This window comes from Trachurus trachurus (assembly GCF_905171665.1).
Source record: "Trachurus trachurus genome assembly, chromosome: 14".
Classification (NCBI taxonomy): Eukaryota; Metazoa; Chordata; class Actinopteri; order Carangiformes; family Carangidae; genus Trachurus; species Trachurus trachurus.
Genome location: NC_139903.1, coordinates 29,703,301 through 29,721,750, shown reverse-complemented (window position 1 = coordinate 29,721,750; position 18,450 = coordinate 29,703,301). Strand labels below are relative to the sequence as shown.

General features: G+C 41.5%; 1 protein-coding gene across 1 annotated transcript in view; it reads left to right on the top strand.

Moving 5' to 3' along the window:
• Nucleotides 1-18,450, top strand: part of LOC310997231 (uncharacterized protein) — a gene marked incomplete at its 3' end in the record, with an annotated part of 217,733 nt that overhangs the window by 88,812 nt on the left and 110,471 nt on the right. The window contains exons 12-15 of the mRNA XM_083986908.1: nucleotides 9,481-9,539; nucleotides 15,971-16,049; nucleotides 16,178-16,406; nucleotides 16,560-18,354. Of these exons, the coding sequence (XP_083843034.1) occupies nucleotides 9,481-9,539; nucleotides 15,971-16,049; nucleotides 16,178-16,406; nucleotides 16,560-18,354 (2,162 nt within the window). The remainder of the gene's footprint in view (nucleotides 1-9,480; nucleotides 9,540-15,970; nucleotides 16,050-16,177; nucleotides 16,407-16,559; nucleotides 18,355-18,450) is intronic.

The following is an 18,450-nucleotide window of genomic DNA, read 5'->3' as shown; positions in this document are numbered from 1 at the left end:
GGGAAGTCATTGTCTTTTTAATGGTGGGGAATTATTAAATACATCTAATCCATGTAGTGAAGTACATTTTTAGATAATTTGTACTTTGCTCAGGTACTTCTATTCTATTCTACTTTATACTTCCACTCTACTACATAATACTCACTTGTACTCTACAGTGATTTGACAGTTTTAATTAAACAAGGAAGACGTTGTAAAGACTGTAACACTGAAGATAATAATGTCATAAACCTGGACTCATAAAAAAACAACATCAGATTGAATAAAGTCCAACTAGAGATTCTGTCTGCTCAACACCACAGTTAAAGGGATAGTAGCATTTTTTTTTTAAAGTGCGGTTGTATGATCTACAAATAGCCCCTAGTACTTTAATTGCAGTAGAAGACTCTCTGCACTCCTCCGTTAGCAACGCCAGCCCATAGCCCTACCCAGAGATTTACAACTTTTTTTTTCAGGTAAAACCTCTTTTAGGCCGCGAAAATAGGCCGTTTCTTTGGGTCTGTTCACAATGTATGTTGTAAATCTCTGGGCAGGGCTATGGGCTGGCGTTGCTAATGGGAGGAGTGCAGAGAGTCTTATACTGCAATTAATGTAGTTAGGGGCTATTTGTAGATCATACAACCCCACTTTAAAAAAAAATGCTACTGTCCCTTTAAGGTTAAGCTGCAATAACAAGAGCTAATGGCAATAAATCAATGGTCTCCATGGAAAAAACAATCACTGATGCAAATAGCTCAACTTCTTTTCTTCACTAAGGCAAACTAAGAGATATTGAAGGTCAAATAAAACTTTATGGCAACAGATTTGTTTATTGTTGTAAGTTGGAAACGTTAAGATCAGGCAGTGGTTAAAGGGACAGTATGGGACTTTATTGGCTTTTTATTGACAAAAATCAAATATCGCTTTCATAAATACGTATTTCACTGAAGTGGAATCGCGCCCGCATACAAACGAGCGCTTTCTCGTACCTTAGAATGAGATGTTACAAGTCGTTACAAACATACAGGGGGGGGTTCACCGAACCTTCTCTGCCATGTTGAATCGCCATGTTTTACGTTCAGTGTCACCGTGGCTGTAAGTAACCTCAAACTCGGGCCGCCGGAGCTTCTCGGCTCGGGGAGAAAGTTTTCCAGACAGCGCCTGTTAAAACTGTCACCACCGTGTAGCTAGTGTGAGGAAGGACGGAGGCACTGGTGTTGCCTTCAGGTGCAGTCAGACACCTGAATGACGCCGTGAGTGACGCCGTCGGCAAACCAACTGGATGTTATTTTACTCGACGAGAGAAAGCCGGTAAAACGTGGGTCAGGTAAACAATACGACATCACCATGACAACATATTGTCACGCCTGTATTGTTTTGCCTCGTGCTGGCGGACCGTTTGTTTACATAGAGGCTTGTTTATCCTGATACATGCAGCGTGTGTTGTTTTTCTGACTTCTGCCCGAGTTTACGTAAACGCAACAGCAAGAATACGTGCCGACATGCAACCGCACCGCTAGATGGGGGTAAATCTCACATACTGTCCCTTTAAATAAATAAAAAAAGACATAAGAAATAACACACAGGCAACAAAATCAGGCTGTGACAAAAACACTGTTAAAAACATCAAACAATATAAAATCTTAGGACACAATATGGTAACAGTTGTGTGATGTCAGAGTTTTCTGTCCTGTTGAACTCTGAATCTACGGCCTGAGGGAAGGACTTCAAACTTGGAGTGAAGACGGTGGATTTTGCAGTCCAGTATGGATCTAGTCTTTCAGAGAACCTGCTGATTACACCTGTCTTCAGGGGGACAGTGGGACACATGTCACCTTTACAGCCACCGATGCTAAAGAGACAAACATGTTGTACCTAACAAGGAAACTCAAGGTGTTTTGTCACCTTCTGTAATCTTTACCTCATTGGACTTTGCTCATGTTTTTTATGACTTACATGTGTCTAAGTTTATGACTTGGACTAACACTGTTCCTCAGATCAAATACACACAGACATCAGGACTAATGAAAAAGCAGCTTATTTTCCTCCAAATGTTTCCTCTACACATTAATGTGGAAAGTGTCTGGAAGTGGACCTGAGGTGAGTTCAGCAGGTGAGAATCTGTAGCTGTCTGAACAGGATCACTGGTCATATCGGGATGTATCACTGTTAGAGGAATGTTTATTGATGGTGACTGGCTGGTTTAGAATTTCTATCTATGTCTGTTTGGTGGTTGTAGTTACTGTATACATATTCTAAAGAGGTTTTCTATAAGGATGATTTGACCATGTAGCAGTAGCAGCATTTGTGATGCAGAACAAACAGCAGTTTGAGTTTGTGGAGCATTTTATTCACTGGTGATTCACTGGTGACTGGCTGCAGCAGGTCAAAAATGGCTGCCCAGCAGTAAAACCTGAGCTGCCAGAATATTTTGTTGACTGTGATATGAAAACAGGCTGCATTTTTTTTCTTATTAAATCAGTTTCTTAAACTGTCCAGATAATGGAAAAATGTAGAATGCTGAACTACTCATTTGGTATAAGAAGGTATCAAATTATTACTGTACTAAATTTAAAGTTCAAGGCCAGATGTGAGAATTTGTGATGCTATGGTACATTATGGAAACAATGGAGGGCTCTGCCAGTCCATGTTCTTTGTCTTTGTGTTGGTTTTGAGGTTCGTAATTGAGACTTGTAAATCTTCATTAATCTCAGTTTCCTTGAGTGAATTAAATGTTAAAGTTGCACCATCTAGTGGACAGAGAGTAGAACTACATGGTCTGGTCTGGGATTCCCCAGCACAGACTGAGTTCTGAGTTTCTGGCTCCGGTGAGACAGGGTGTGATGATGAGGGTGTGAGACCACTGATGTCCTTAAATATGTTTTAAAATTAAAATAAATAAATAAATAAAGACAAAGTGATGAGGTGCATAAAAAAAGATAGAATTAAAGATCCATGACCGATTTAGGAGAAGAATAAATGCATTTTGCTACACACATTTCAGAATTATGAAACATTTAAGATAATGTTAATAGGCAGTATTGTGTTGTCTTGCTTTATCTTGAATGAGCAGACGAGGCGTGGTAGCTGGTCTTTTATATTTACTTCACAGCTTATACACAGTAAACATTCTCGTGCTACCTGCATGGCTACGACACACTGACGTACAGGCGGGGCTTCCACGCATGCTCATGACTACTGTGGCATGCTGGGTAATGTAGTTCTCATGTTACTATACTCATAACATCACATCTTTCCCCCTATAAAAGAAATGATATTTACCCCTTAACACAAAGCCATGCTTTTTCTTTACGTTGGCATTTATCAATAACTTCAATCAGCATTGTAACTTTACTTGTAAACAACTTTTCTATTTAAACACTTTTCCTGCAATAGAACAATAATAAAGTGCAAACTTTCTAAGATTCATAACACACCTAGAATTATATCAACATTTTTCATTTACATCAACATCCTTTTTTTTTTTTTTTTAATACATGTACTTATTTATTTTTGATGAATTTAAATGTCCACGTTGCTTCTTCGTCCTTAGCAACTCTCGATCAGCCTTTTAGGTGGCTGAACATGTCTTATAGGTCTGGACAGTCTTTCAACAGCTGGCGACAGTCTGGAAAGTCTCACAACAGCTGGTGAAGCAGACGTTGCTGTCAGACTACAGTCAGTGTGGTCAGTCCCACTGTTAGTTGACTCTGTAGATTCAGCCGTGTCCTGCTGAACCATCTCCTGAGCTGTAGTGTCCTTTTCAGTTGGCTGTAGTTGAAGATCTGTGCGGTTCCTTCTCAGAGACAAACCACTCTCCGTCTGGATCCTGTAAGAGCGCGGGGCAACTTCCTCCTCCACCTGTCCTTTTTGTCTCCATGTGCCTGTAGAGATGTCTCTGAGACGCACCATGTCTCCCGGCTTCAGCATAGGCAGGTGTTTAGCCGTTCTGTCATGCAGCTGTTTTTGTTTCACTTTTTGTTCCTCCCTTGTGTTTCTGACTTTGTGAGCATTTTTCGGCGTCAGCAGGTCCTCATTTACTGGTAGGTTAGAGCGAATGCGCCTACCCATCAGCATTTGGGCTGGTGACAGTCCATTCTGTAAAGGTGCACTCCGGTAAATCAGTAAACTTTTTTGAAAGTCATCTCTGTCCTCTGCTTTTTTCATCATTGTTTTTACTGTCTTTACAGAGCTTTCTGCCAAGCCGTTGGACTTTGGATAGGTTGGACTCGATGTAGAGTGTTGAAACCCCCATTCTTTAGCAAAGGCAGCAAACTCGCAGCTAGAAAACTGGGGCCCATTATCGGAAAACAGTTCACATGGGACACCATGTCTAGCGAAGACAGTCTTGAGGTAGCTGATGACTGCTTTGCTCGATGTTGACTGCAGCGCTCCAACTTCAGGATAGTTTGAGAAGTAGTCGGTGACCACTATGTAACTCTTACCATCACAGTCAAACAGGTCAGTGCCAACCTTGGTGAGGGTCTGTGGGGCACTGGATGCATCATCAGCGGCTCAGCTTTGGCCTGTAGGTGCGACAAAGTTCACATGACGCTGTTGTCTGGCTGATATCTAAATTGATTCTGGGCCAGTACATCACTTCTCTAGCCCTGCGTTTACACTTGACTTCTCCGAGGTGGCCTTTGTGAATCTTTTGGAGCATTTGTTTACGTAGTGAGGATGGAATAACGTATTTGCTCCCTTTCAACACTATGTCATCCACCACTGTGAGCTCTGCCCTACAGTTCCAGTAGTTTTGTATTTGCACCGGGCAATCCTTTTTGTTTTCAGGCCAGCCTTTCTGTACTGTGCGCTTGAGTTCTTTCATTGTTTCATCTGCATTAGTCTCTCTCCGTATTTGTTCTGTTCTGTCTGCAGTTACTGGCAAAGACGTCACAATCATGTCCACATATGCCTGTATTTATGCCGGTATACACCACAGCATACACCATCCCAAAAATAATAAGTACATTGGACGTTGCTCACTGTCGATTGGACCATTCTATGACTTTGTGACATGCCAAGCTACAAGATGAGACTGTTGTTCACTCATGACGGACAAATATGGACACATGTGCAAACACACACGTAATCTATGTACTGTACTGTCTAGAGCTAAACTTCAGCTCTGCTTACTACCTGTTGCCAACATGTTATATCGAATGTCATAAGTAAAATATGTTATATCAAAATGTAAAAAAACAGAAAAAAGCAAAAAGAAAAGAAAAGACTATGATATGATCTATATACTACTAATGCCGTAACATATTATGTCAAAATGTCATAAGTAAAAGAATGTTAAAAAAAAAAAAAAAGGAGAAAAGATTATGATAAAGATTTTATTCTGTGGGTAATGGGGGCGGGACTAGATAAGCTTTTGCTTCTCCCGCTTTCCCTTTCGGCCATGTGCATTGTATTATTGAACTAAGATGAAGTGTGATGATGATGATTTAAATTGACATGCCCGAAATAAATAAATTGATTGATTGATTGATTGATTGATATTTCTGCGCTGTTCTCGCTGTCGGCACGTTCCTCCTTATCCACTGCTCTAGACAAGGTGTCGGCGGTGAACATGTATTTTCCTTGTGTGTATATCATGTGCACGTCGTATTTTTGCAGTCTGATTAGCATGCGCTGTATCCGAACAGGACAGTCATTTAGAGGTTTGGCCATGATGGACACTAAAGGTTTATGGTCAGTTTCTACTTCAAAAGATTGACCATACACGTATTGATGGAAACGCTCACATGCATACAAACTCGCTAACAGTTCTTTTTCAATTTGAGCGTACCTGGACTCGGCGCCGGTTAAGGCTCTGGATGCATAAGCGACAGGTAGCCACTGCTCGTCGTGTTGCTGCAGCAGCACCGCTCCCAGGCCGTACTGTGACGCGTCTGCTGAGATCCTGGTACTCTTCTCTGGGTCGTAGAACTTTAGCACGGGTTCCTGTGTGAGAGTCTCTTTCAGTTTCAGAAAACATTGTTCCTGCTCATGGGACCAGATCCATTCATTCTTTTGTTCGAGAAGACTCCTGAGAGGTGCCGACCGTGTTGAAAACTGTGGGACAAACTTGGCGAGATAGGTGACCATCCCTAAAAACCGTCTGACCTCATCTTTATTGTTTGGTCTTTCCATGTTGTTGATTGCTGATGTTTTTCTCGGGTCAGGCATGTTCTTCTTCACTGAGAACATCTCCCACAAAGGTAAGTGTTTTCACACCGAACTCACATTTGTCTTTGTTAAGTTTCAGATTAACTTCTCTTGTCTTGTCTAGCACTTGTCTCAGTCTTTCGTCGTGTTCTTCTCGAGTAGCCCCCCAGACAATAACATCGTCCATCATCGTCTCTACTCCTGGAATGTGCTCAAAAATCATGTGAATAGTCTTATGGTATACTTCAGGCGCTGACAAGATACCATACGGCAGACGAAGAAACCTGTACCTGCCCTCCGGCGCGTTGAACGTACACAGTCTCGAACTCTGCTCGTCTAGTCTCAATTGCCAGAAACCTGACGAAGCATCTAGTTTACTGAACCATTTAGCTCCAGCAAACTGTGCCATGCTTTCTTCTCTGGTTGGTAACTTAAAGTGTTCTCTTCTGATTGCTCTGTTTAAATCCCTTGGATCCAAACAAATTCTCAGAGCACCTGTTTTCTTTTGCACAATAACCAGCGAGCTGACCCATTCCGTTGGTTCATCTATTTTCTTGATGACCTGTAGTTTTTAACCATGCACGCTAGTTGTTTTTACAGGATGAATTTTGGTCTTCACTGTCAATGTTTTATAGTCTTCCAATGATATCAGGTTTACGTGAGCACCTGTGTCCAACTTGAATGGTATTATTGTTTTGTTTACCTCGATAGGCACAATCCATTCCTCTTTTTCAGTTGTACAAGCATGCACCACATCCACAATAAACTCATCATAATCCTCTTCTCCCTCATCGACTGTGTGAACTTTTTGTTTTAGAGCTGCTTTGCAACATTTAGCATAGTGATTGCTCCTTCCACAGTTGTTACAGGATTTTCCAAATGCAGGACAAGACCTTGGCTTGTGGCTGCCTCCACATTTACCACATTTGAACTCTGAAGATTTCTCTTTTTGGTCTCTCTCTTTGGTAAATGTTTTCTTTTTCCTTTGTTCTTTATGTATTGCATGCACTGTTGTCTCACCTCTCCGAAGCTCTTTTGCTTGTGCTCGAGTGGTTTCAGCTGCTCTGCACATACTGACACACTTGTCCAGTGTCAGTCCTGTCTCTCGGAGCAGTCTTTCTCTGAGTGCATTATCCACTGTTCCACAAACGACCCTGTCCCTCACTAATGAGTCTCTTAAGGTGCCGAATTCACATGTCTTGCTTAGCGTGTGAAGCTCTGCTAAGTACTGGTCAAATGGTTCTCCTTGCTTTTGGTCATGGGTGAAAAACTTGTACCTCTCAAAAGTCACGTTCTGTCTAGGCACGAAGTATTCTTCAAACTTTGTCATTAGCTCTGTCAAAGCCAGATTATCTTCATCTAGCTGAAAGCTATTATATATGTCCAATGCATCTTCTCCTATAACATGCAAAAGAATGTGAGCTTTCAGTTTTTCATCATCACCCCCAGCTCCGCTTGCTGCAAGATATATATTAAATCGTTGCTTGAAACGCTTCCAGTTATCAGCAAGGTTCCCAGTCAATTGCATGGAAGTGGGTGGACTTAGCTTATCCATGACTGCACGTCGGGGTATCGGGACTTACACAGCCCTCTCCTGGTGCTGGTTATCCTCCAATACAGATACGAGATCCTCTTCTACTTGTTCGATCCGTCCCTCGTCCTCGCTTTACTTCCACTGCCGCTCGTAGCCATCACACACCGTAGCAAACTCTGTTAGCATGTAGCTTCATTAGCCCGTAGCACTCACGCGACCGGAGACTTTTTCTCTCTCTCTTCCGTGGCTCCACCGTGGCGAATCTTCCGTCCGAAGCTGCTCACGGCCACTTCTGACACCATGTGTTGTCTTGCTTTATCTTGAATGAGCAGACGAGGCGTGGTAGCTGGTCTTTTATATTTACTTCACAGCTTATACACAGTAAACATTCTCGTGCTACCTGCATGGCTACGTACACACTGACGTACAGGAGGGGCTTCCACGCATGCTCATGACTACTGTGGCATGCTGGGTAATGTAGTTCTCATGTTACTATACTCATAACATCACAGTATATGTGTTTATAACATGATTAACATCTTTAGATTTGTGGGCACTTTGGCTTAAAGTCTTGGACCTTCAATGGTCCTCTACAATCTGCTCTAAATGGGCAAGAGTCCTGAAGCCTGTTGTTGTGTTTGTGTGAAGGTGGGGGCTCTGCTATGAATCAGTGTGAGGACAGAGAGGAGGGAGCCCCTCCCTCTAAAACCACTCTGTGGGGGGAACATGAGAGCCAGAGCAAAGCTCAGAGGTGAGATGAGGATCTCTAACTGTCCATGACTCTTCTCCATGTCAGAGCTCAGCACTCACATCACTGCACCATCAATATTCACACTCACTGTCACATCAACCAGCACTCAACAACAACTTAGAAATGATAATACTAAAGTATGAAGGAACAACCAACCACTGATTCATCAACTGATCAACTAAGATGAGGTCAGATCTGCTCAAAATGAATCTTTATTATGGTCAAACTACAACATTTCATTTGTGAGGTGTGGAGTATGGGAACAATGATGGAGGTAAATAATTATCGATTGTTTGTGTAACGGATGTGCACTCACTCCACCCATAAAAGATGTGCTAACCAACCTGCCAAGCGGTTGTTAGCCTCTTGGCGAAGAGGTTAGCATCATTGCCTCCGGTGCTGGAGGTCGTGGGATCAAACCCCACCTAGGGCAGGCCGTGAGAAACACAACGCAGAGGGCCAAATATGACATCTGCTACATTTGCAGATTCTGAGATATCGGGTGAGAGCTCACTGTTTGGTGATGATTAAAAACAGAGGGCTGAAACAATGGATACCAGTGCACACAATAATTTATTTTTAGAGCTCTTTTGTTCCCCTTCTCCTTCCGGTTGCGACCCTGCTCCTCCGCTGTTGATTGGATCTGTTAGGGGGAACCGGAGAACCTTGCAGGAGCAGCGCATTTGCTCATAATATGGTGCATTCACTGGTAGTGGGACAAACTATGAAGAAAAAATGGAAAAATCCGCACACCAACAAAAATTTCCAGAGCAATAGATAATTTATTATCACCCAAAGGGAGTAACGTTTCGGGCTCAAAGACCCTTCCTCAGACTGGGACAAACTATAACATGCAATAAAAACTAAAACACAATATGAATAAAAAACACAATATAAATTAAAAAAACATGCAAGAATAAACCTCTAAAATTATTGAAAATTATACATCAATGAAACAATAAAACCAGTCCCAACTGCCGTGTGACACATTCATCACTTGTTTCTTATCAGGATGCAGCAGCAGAGATCAGACTCTCCTGAACCCAGCTGTGTGTCCATGAAGAGTGACCGCTCTATGGGTCGTCCTATTGTCTTTAAAGAAGGACAACCTGCTGATGGAAGGTAAGAATTTAAAATGGAACCTTTTTATTAGCAAGCTGTCCTGGACCTGAGGACTAAGAAACCTCACATCATTTTCACATGTTTGTTTGTATCAGGATGCAGCAGCAGAGATCAGACTCTCCGGAACCCAGCTGTTTGTCCATGAAGAGTGACAACTCTATGTATCGTCCACTTGTCTTTAAAAAGGGACAACCTGCTGATAGAAGGTAAGAACTACAAACTTAATATCATGATAGAATCCTGTCTTGGTCCAGAGCTGCATAGTCTGTAGTTGGACTGAACTACCTGCTCAGGTAGCTGCTGATGTTCTGCTCCATTGAGTCCACAGTTGTTGGTGACACCTTGTAAAAAGCTGAAGCCACATTAGAGACATTCAGATTTTCCATCTCTCCACACTTCGTCTCCGTCTTTCTCTCTGCCAAAGTTTCCCGGTCTCTCACTGTCCTCTCCAGCCATGCTCTGTCTGGTGCCACAGTGTCTCCATGCTCTTTTGTTCCCCTTCTCCTTCCGGTTGCGACCCTGCTCCTCCGCTGTTGATTGGAGCTGTTAGGGGGAACCGGAGACCCTGGTGAAAAATTAATGTACTAAGTGTACTAAAATTTAGCATACTTTTGTGTACTTCAAGCCGCACTAATCATCATTATATTTCAAGTGTGTTTAAGATTAGTTAACTTGAAGAGTGCTAAATTGGAACAACTAATTTTGTGTTAAGTATATTTAAATTGTAATTAAGTTGTAGAAAAGCTCAACTTAAAGTGTATTTAGTGTACTTTTGTGTACTAAAGTGGAACAACTTAAAGTATATTACTTTAAGTACATGACATTTCATGTACTAATATATGCCTAATTAAATTAAATTAAAGTGTACTTTGTTTGTATTATAAGTACATTAAAAATTAGATGTTAGTGTATTAAAATATATACTTAATTATACTTTTGGTATACTACTTTCTACCTTCATGCAAATGTGTTACAAGTATACTAAAGGCTGAAAGACTTGTGGGACTACTTCCAGGTAAAAAAACATACTTTAATGTATTTAAACCACATCCAAATTATAATAATACATTGCAAATAATACAGAAACTTGTACTATCTCTAAATGTATAAACATTTACATATGGCTTTTAAACATTTTCAAAGGAAAACTTTAATAACACATTTTCAAATATTGCTTCTTTCGTACATAGGAAATAGAAAATAGAAATAGGTTTATTTCAGGCAGCAGACCTAAACATTACAAATAAACCTTTAAGGACAATTCCAGGTGAATTCAACTTGGGGGTGTATGTTCCTATCATTTTGGGTCTAAAAGAAGGAATGTGAAGATTTTCAGTTTAATCGCTCCTGTTTTGCGGTAGCTTGGTCTGTCCCCGCATCGCTACGGCAGCAATGAATGGGAGTGGATGCAAGTTCCGCTGGTTAGCCTGTTTACATCCCTCAAAGCCGCATTTTTTTTCCACAGACAGCGTCAGATGGCGACTCAAACATGCACCAAGAAGTTTATTTACTTCAAGCAAGCCGACATGCTTGTAAAACTAGATCTAATTCAAAGTCTTGTGCGAGACCCTGCTGCCGTGCTCGGTGCATTCAGGTGCAGTAGGAGCTACCTTTTGTGTCATAAACACAGGAATATCGACTCTTTATCGACTCTTTACTTGAATATCGACTCTTTACTTACTTAAAATAACTTCTCCACATCAATAATATAAAAATAACGTCTTCACATAGTAATAAGCATGCAAATATAACATTAATACCAGTAAGAAGACGTACAGTGTGCACCTTCTGCCATGTCTTAGCATAAAATAGTGACTCGGCGTGCTAAAAACGCAGATACTGTGCTAAATCATCAGATTTTACAGTTCAGTGTGCAACAAATTCTCAAAACGTCTCATATTGCACCTTCAAAATGAAGCTAGTGCTAGCTTTAACGCTAGTGATTCACACGAGTGGGTAAGGTCTCTGGTATTAGCACTGATTAGCACTGGCGGTTAGCATTTAGCATGGAAAAAACGATTTCTCACCGATGCGTTTTCTTCTTGGTGGAGATGTCGGGTCCCTCTAGCTTCACTCTCACAGGTCCAGGGCGTCACCGGAGTTATCCCGTAGTTTTTAATCACTTTTATCAACTTTTACTAGTGTCTCCTCTTCACAAGCTAAGTGTCGTGCTCGATGCGGGGCTGCTCGCTCTCCTGACAACGGCTCCGGAGGAAGTGAACCTTGTTCTGAGCAGGTCAAGGGGCGGGAGCTTCTTCCCGATTGGCTGACAGCTCATCTCCAGCCAATCTCTTTCAAAATAAACGTATAAAAAAATATTTTATCACTGTTCAATTTCTTTTTATAGGTAAGTATCTGTTTTTAATTATTAACATAACTTAGTATTTATTAATTAACTTTTTAAATATGAATTCAGCTGTTTTAATATGCAATCAACTAATTTTTAATACAGACTTTTAACCTTGGTTACAACCATAGACTGTAAAAAGAATGGACGTAGCGTCCGTGACGTCACCCATTGGTTTGGGGGAGTCTGTTTTGTGCCGCTACTACGGGGGTTTGAGCCGCGCCATGTTGGTTTCTACTTGCCATATTTGGAGCGGTGCGGCCGTTGGCCGGCCGAGAGCCCGCCCACTGGCCTCGTAGCAGCGGTCGCCGGACCTGTCACTCAACGGTTCTGCGCCCTAATTGGCCAGAACTTTAAACCTAATAACAGTAAAACGGAGTTTAAAAAAAATTCACCCCCCTCAGAGTGTGTGCGGGGGTATAAACTATCGGTTGAGACCAAAAAAATGAAATGTACCAGGCTGTAAATATGTTTTTTAAAGCTGTAAAATCGGCTATTTTAACATGGGGCTCGATTGGAGTTGCTCCCTTCTGGAGCCAGCCCCCAGCGACAGGCGAGGGGATTGCAGCTTTTTGAACGCGGAAGTGAGCTTCACTTCTCAGACCGACAACTGCCCCCTTGGTTACAACAGACATTATATTAAAACAATGTGCTTAAAGGGATATTTCAACATTTTGGCAGATTTGCCCGTTAATCCCTAGTCTTAGGGATAGGGTTCGTTACTTTTACTGTAATTGACGGTAACTTACAAGCTGTTTTTAGATCGGCGGGGCAGAGACATGAGCTGCTCAGCTACCGCTACGGAGACTATCAAACACACAATCCAACAACTCTACAACGCTCTTGTGGATGATTGTTAAGTGTTAATTAAGTGTATTGTTTCATGTGATTTCATGCGTGTAAGGTTGTAGCCTATCTTTTTTTTTTTTTTGCCAAACACACAGCACAAAATTTAATAAACGGGTTTAGGTGCATAGGCTAATACCACTTTCCAAAATGTCCTGAAGTAGGCTACAAGCATAAATAACTTCACTTTATAATTAAACTCAAATGTAACTTAAAATACACTCAAACTTAATATTACAGTGTTGATATTAAAATGTATACTTTCAAAATATGTTATCATTGTATTTTACAATGACAATTTTAGCATACATTTTAAAATATATCAAAAGTATGTGTGAAAACAAATTTCAAATAAGTACACTTTAGAAATTACACATAAATTTCACTTTAAGTATATTTTAGTTTAATATATTTCTATAAAGTGTAATATAGTATAATTATTTTCAAGTGTGTTAAAAGTGTTAGCGTGAAAGTGTGATGTTAGTGTAATTTTTATATATTTATATAAAGTACAATTTGTATAATTACATTTTCAATATACTATTCAAAATACGAATATACTTGAAATACAATAAAGTACACTTTTTTTTTCACCAGGGGAACCTTGCAGGAGTAGCGCATTTGCTCATAATATGGTGCATTCACTGGTAGTGGGACAAACTATAACATGCAATAAAAACTAAAACACAATATGAATAAAAAACACAATATAAATAAAAAAAAACATGCAACTCTAAAATTATTGAAAATTATACATCAATGAAACAATAAAACCAGTCCCAACTGCCGTGTGACACATTCATCACTTGTTTCTTATCAGGATGCAGCAGCAGAGATCAGACTCTCCTGAACCCAGCTGTGTGTCCATGAAGAGTGACCGCTCTATGGGTCGTCCTATCGTCTTTAAAGAAGGACAACCTGCTGATGGAAGGTAAGAATTTAAAATGGAACCTTATTATTATCAAGCTGTCCTGGACCTGAGGACTAAGAAACCTCACATCATGTTTGTTTGTATCAGGATGCAGCAGCAGAGATCAGACTCTCCTGAACCCAGCTGTTTGTCCATGAAGAGTGACAACTCTATGTATCGTCCACTTGTCTTTAAAAAGGGACAACCTGCTGATAGAAGGTAAGAACTACAAACTTAATATCATGATAGAATCCGGTCTTGGTCCAGAGCTGCATAGTCTGTATTCACCTCCATCATTCTCAGGCGACTCCGCCTGTTCGGCGTTAGCTCTAACATCATGAACATCTTCTATTGCGCTGCCATCGAGTCCATCCTGAGATACGGCATTACGTCCTGGTTCGGTAATCTCACAGTAAAAGCCAAATCTCAAATACTCAATCTGGTCAAGACGGCTAGTAAAATCTTGGGTTCCCCTGTCCCACGCTCACCTCAAGATCTGTTTGAACAGGCCACCATTAGGTTGGCAAACTCTATTCTAGCAGATCCTACGCACGCACTCCTCCCTGAATATGAGCTCCTAAATTCAGGTAGAAGATACCGAGTTCCCCTGTGCAGGCACAATCGCCTCAAAAACTCTTTCATCCCTCTGTCCATTAAATTTATGAATGAGCAGCTTGTGTGATGATGTTTGCGTGTTGTTTGCAGGCACAATCGCCTCAAAAACTCGCTCATTCATCCCTCTGTCCATTAAATTTATGAATGAGCAGCCTGTGTGATGATATGTATAAATGTTTGCGTGTCCATCTGCCACTAGTACTTTCTGAGGCATATTGCACTTTAATGATTTTACTGTATGTTTTTAGTACTTCCCTGCTGCTTTTCTCTTGTACTGTTTTTGTCTTTGTTGTGAAGCAGCACTGCTCTCTGTCCAAGAGAAATTTCTCCTACAGGAGACTAATAAATGATTTTGACTTTGACTTTGACTTTGACTTTGACTTTTGACTTGACTTTGACTTTGTAGTTGGACTGAACTACCTGCTCAGGTAGCTGCTGATGTTCTGCTCCATTGAGTCCACTGTTGTTGGTGACACCAACTTTAAACTTGACTAGTAAACCTGACTTGTTGACACCAGTGAGGTGAGCAGTGAAGTCCTGAATGGTTGACTGAACAACAGCTGTATCTCAAATGCTCTAGGTCAGTGGTTCCCAACCTTTTCCAACTCAGGGCCCACTTGAAAATCTCACCTCCAACTGCATAAAGAATGGATGTCAAATAATGTGTTTGAGAAGACTTTCAGTATCTGTCTTTATATGAATGTTAATGTAACATACCTGGTCTGAGAGTCATTGCTACTTAAGTGTAGTCATGATTGAACCAGAAAAAGGCAACTAATGGAAATCAGAGGCCAAATGTCTAACATGGTGTATATTATATAACAAGTAGTTCCGACCAAGCAATCTGATTCCCTTCCGTAGAGAGACATTAGTTGTAACCGCGGTGAAAATAAAATATGGCCTGGAGCTGAATATTTAATTGGATAAAACAGTAGATACCTCCATGTTTATCTCTTTCTCTTTATGACTTTTGGGCTTTTAAATAATCTGGAGTAATTGGAATGTTTGGCTTTCCCCATCAGCTGTGTCGGCGACACGGTATTGAGGTAGTTCAGAAAAGTCCGTGATAAAACATTAACGTCAGCTCAGAGTTCACTCATCTGGGACTAGAAAATCCTTTCTGTTGCTAGGTCGTTACTAAGGGTCGGATTATTTGCTGTAGAAGTAATCTAGCTTCCATTACACATAGGAGTCTACTGATGTCATTGATTGTGTTTCAGGTATTTATCGGACCCCATGTATTCCCATGGAAACGGGAAGTGCACTCGCAAAAGCCTTTCAAATTTGAGAGCAAATTGTCCATTAAAATGAATATATTTTGATGATACATATTATTTAGTTGGTAATATCGCATAATCGCAATATTACCCTTGAGAGTGTGCTTAAACATAATTTGAGCACTTCAGTTCCAGCTCACCCTTGTGCAGGACAAGTGGTATAGAAAATGAATAAATGAAAAGACTGTATAAACCAGTTTTAAAACAAGTTCTTGTGAGACATATAAAGACTGCATTATAACACTCATATGGTTGAAATGGTGGGCAATTCATTTTACAACTGTGAACCATCTTCACACTCTGGCTTTTGACTCATGACTGAGTCGTCTACCAGTCACCTGCCATCCTCAGTGGAGGAATTGAAAATCAGCCACCTTCATATTTAGTGTCAGATTGGAGTCAGTCATTTTCCTCACGGTTGATGTTTTCTCCACAGAGTTCAGCAGAAGATCTCAGAGGTCCACAGTGAAGAGTCTGAACAGCAGCATCAACCAGACCTGGACTCCATATTTATGGTCTGTACATGTACAATCACACTGTTACTGTTAACTCCATCAACCACAGTCACAGAGCTTCAGACTGACACATGAATCACATGTTGTCTTCAGATGAAATGAAATGTTGAGTTTATCATCTGTTCCAGCTGCTGGAGGAGAACATTGTCACTTTTGTGAAGAACGAGCTGAAGAGAGTCCAGAGGCTCCTGACAACAGATTACCCAGAATGCTTAGAGACTCAGTGGAAGGATGAGGAGATGGTGGACGTTGAGGATGAAGATCAGAGGAGGAGCAGCAGAGAGGCATTTCTGAAGATCACAGTGAACTTCCTGAGGAGAATGAAACAGGAAGAGTTGGCTGACTGTCTGCAGAGCAGTAAGAGGATTTCCCTTAAGATTCAGGAGGAATGGAATATTTTAGTATCTGAAGGGATAGAGTGAAATATTTTATGATGGCAATTTCTTTGGTGGTATTAAATGTTAAAATATTGAATAATTCATTAATTGATCTTATTTTTTCTCTATTTAGAAAATCATGCTACAGTTTGTCGACGTAAACTCAAATCTAACCTGAAGGAGAAGTTCCAGTGTGTGTTTGAGGGGATCTCTAAAGCAGGAAACCCAACTCTTCTGAATCAGATCTACACAGAGCTCTACATCACAGAGGGAGGGGCTGGAGAGGTCAATGATGAACATGAGGTCAGACAGATTGAAACAGCATCCAGGAGACCAGACAGACCAGAAACAAGCATCAGACATGTAGACATCTTTAAAGCCTCACCTGGAAGAGAAGAACCAATCAGAACAGTGATGACAAAGGGAGTGGCTGGCATTGGGAAAACAGTCTTAACACAGAAGTTCACTCTGGACTGGGCTGAAGACAAAGACAACCAGGACATACACTTCACATTTCCCTTCACCTTCAGAGAGCTGAATGTGCTGAAAGAGAAAAAGTTGAGCTTGGTGGAACTTGTTCATCTCTTCTTCACTGAAACCAAAGAAGCAGGAATCTGCTTTGATCAGTTCCAGGTGGTCTTCATCTTTGATGGTCTGGATGAGTGTCGACCTCCTCTGGACTTCCACAACACTGAGATCCTGACTGATGTGACAGAGTCCACCTCAGTCAACGTGCTGCTGACCAACCTCATCAGGGGGAAACTGCTTCCCTCTGCTCGCCTCTGGATAACCACACGACCTGCAGCAGCCAATCAGATCCCTCCTGAGTGTGTTGGCATGGTGACAGAGGTCAGAGGGTTCACTGACCCACAGAAGGAGGACTACTTCAGGAAGAGGTTCAGAAAGAAGATGCAGTCCAGAAAGATCATCTCCCACATCAAGACATCACGAAGCCTCCACATCATGTGCCACATCCCAGTCTTCTGCTGGATCACTGCTACAGTTCTGGAGGAGGTGTTGAAGACCAGAGAGGGAGGAGAGCTGCCCAAGACCCTGACTGAGATGTACATCCACTTCCTGGTGGTTCAGTCCAAAGTCAAGAAGGTCAAGTATGATGGAGGAGCTGAGACAGATCCACACTGGAGTCCAGAGAGCAGGAAGATGATTGAGTCTCTGGGAAAACTGGCTTTTGACCAGCTGCAGAAAGGAAACCTGATCTTCTATGAATCAGACCTGACAGAGTGTGGCATCGATATCAGAGCAGCCTCAGTGTACTCAGGAGTGTTGACACAGATCTTTAAAGAGGAGAGAGGCCTGTACCAGGACAAGGTGTTCTGCTTCGTCCATCTGAGTGTTCAGGAGTTTCTGGCTGCTCTTCATGTCCATCTGACCTTCATCAAATATGGAGTCAGTCTGCTGTCAGAAGAACAATCAGGCTCCAAGTGGATAAAATTATTAGGTGGAAAATCAACACATTTCTACCAGAGTGCTGTGGACAAGACCTTACAGAGTCCAAATGGACACCTGGACTTGGTCCTCCGCTTCCTCCTTGGTCTTTCACTGGAGACCAATCAGACTCTCCTACAAGGTCTGCTGACAAAGACAGGAAGTAGCTCACAGACCAATCAGAAAACAGTCCAGTACATCAAGAAAAAGATAAATGAGAACCTGTCTGCAGAGAAAAGCATCAATATGTTCCACTGTCTGAATGAACTGAATGATGGTTCTCTAGTGGAGGAGATCCAACAGTCCCTGAGATCAGGACGTCTCTCCACAGATGAACTGTCTCCTGCTCAATGGTCAGCTCTGGTCTTCATCTTACTGTCATCAGAAAAGGATCTGGACGTGTTTGACCTGAAGAAATACTCTGCTTCAGAGGAGGCTCTTCTGAAGCTGCTGCCAGTGGTTAAAGCCTCCAACAAAGCTCTGTATGTGACATATATCCATCTGAGTTAACTGTGTTGTTTTCTTTTGGCAAAACAAAAAACACAAAACACATTTTGTAACTGGTGCCTTTTTTGTGT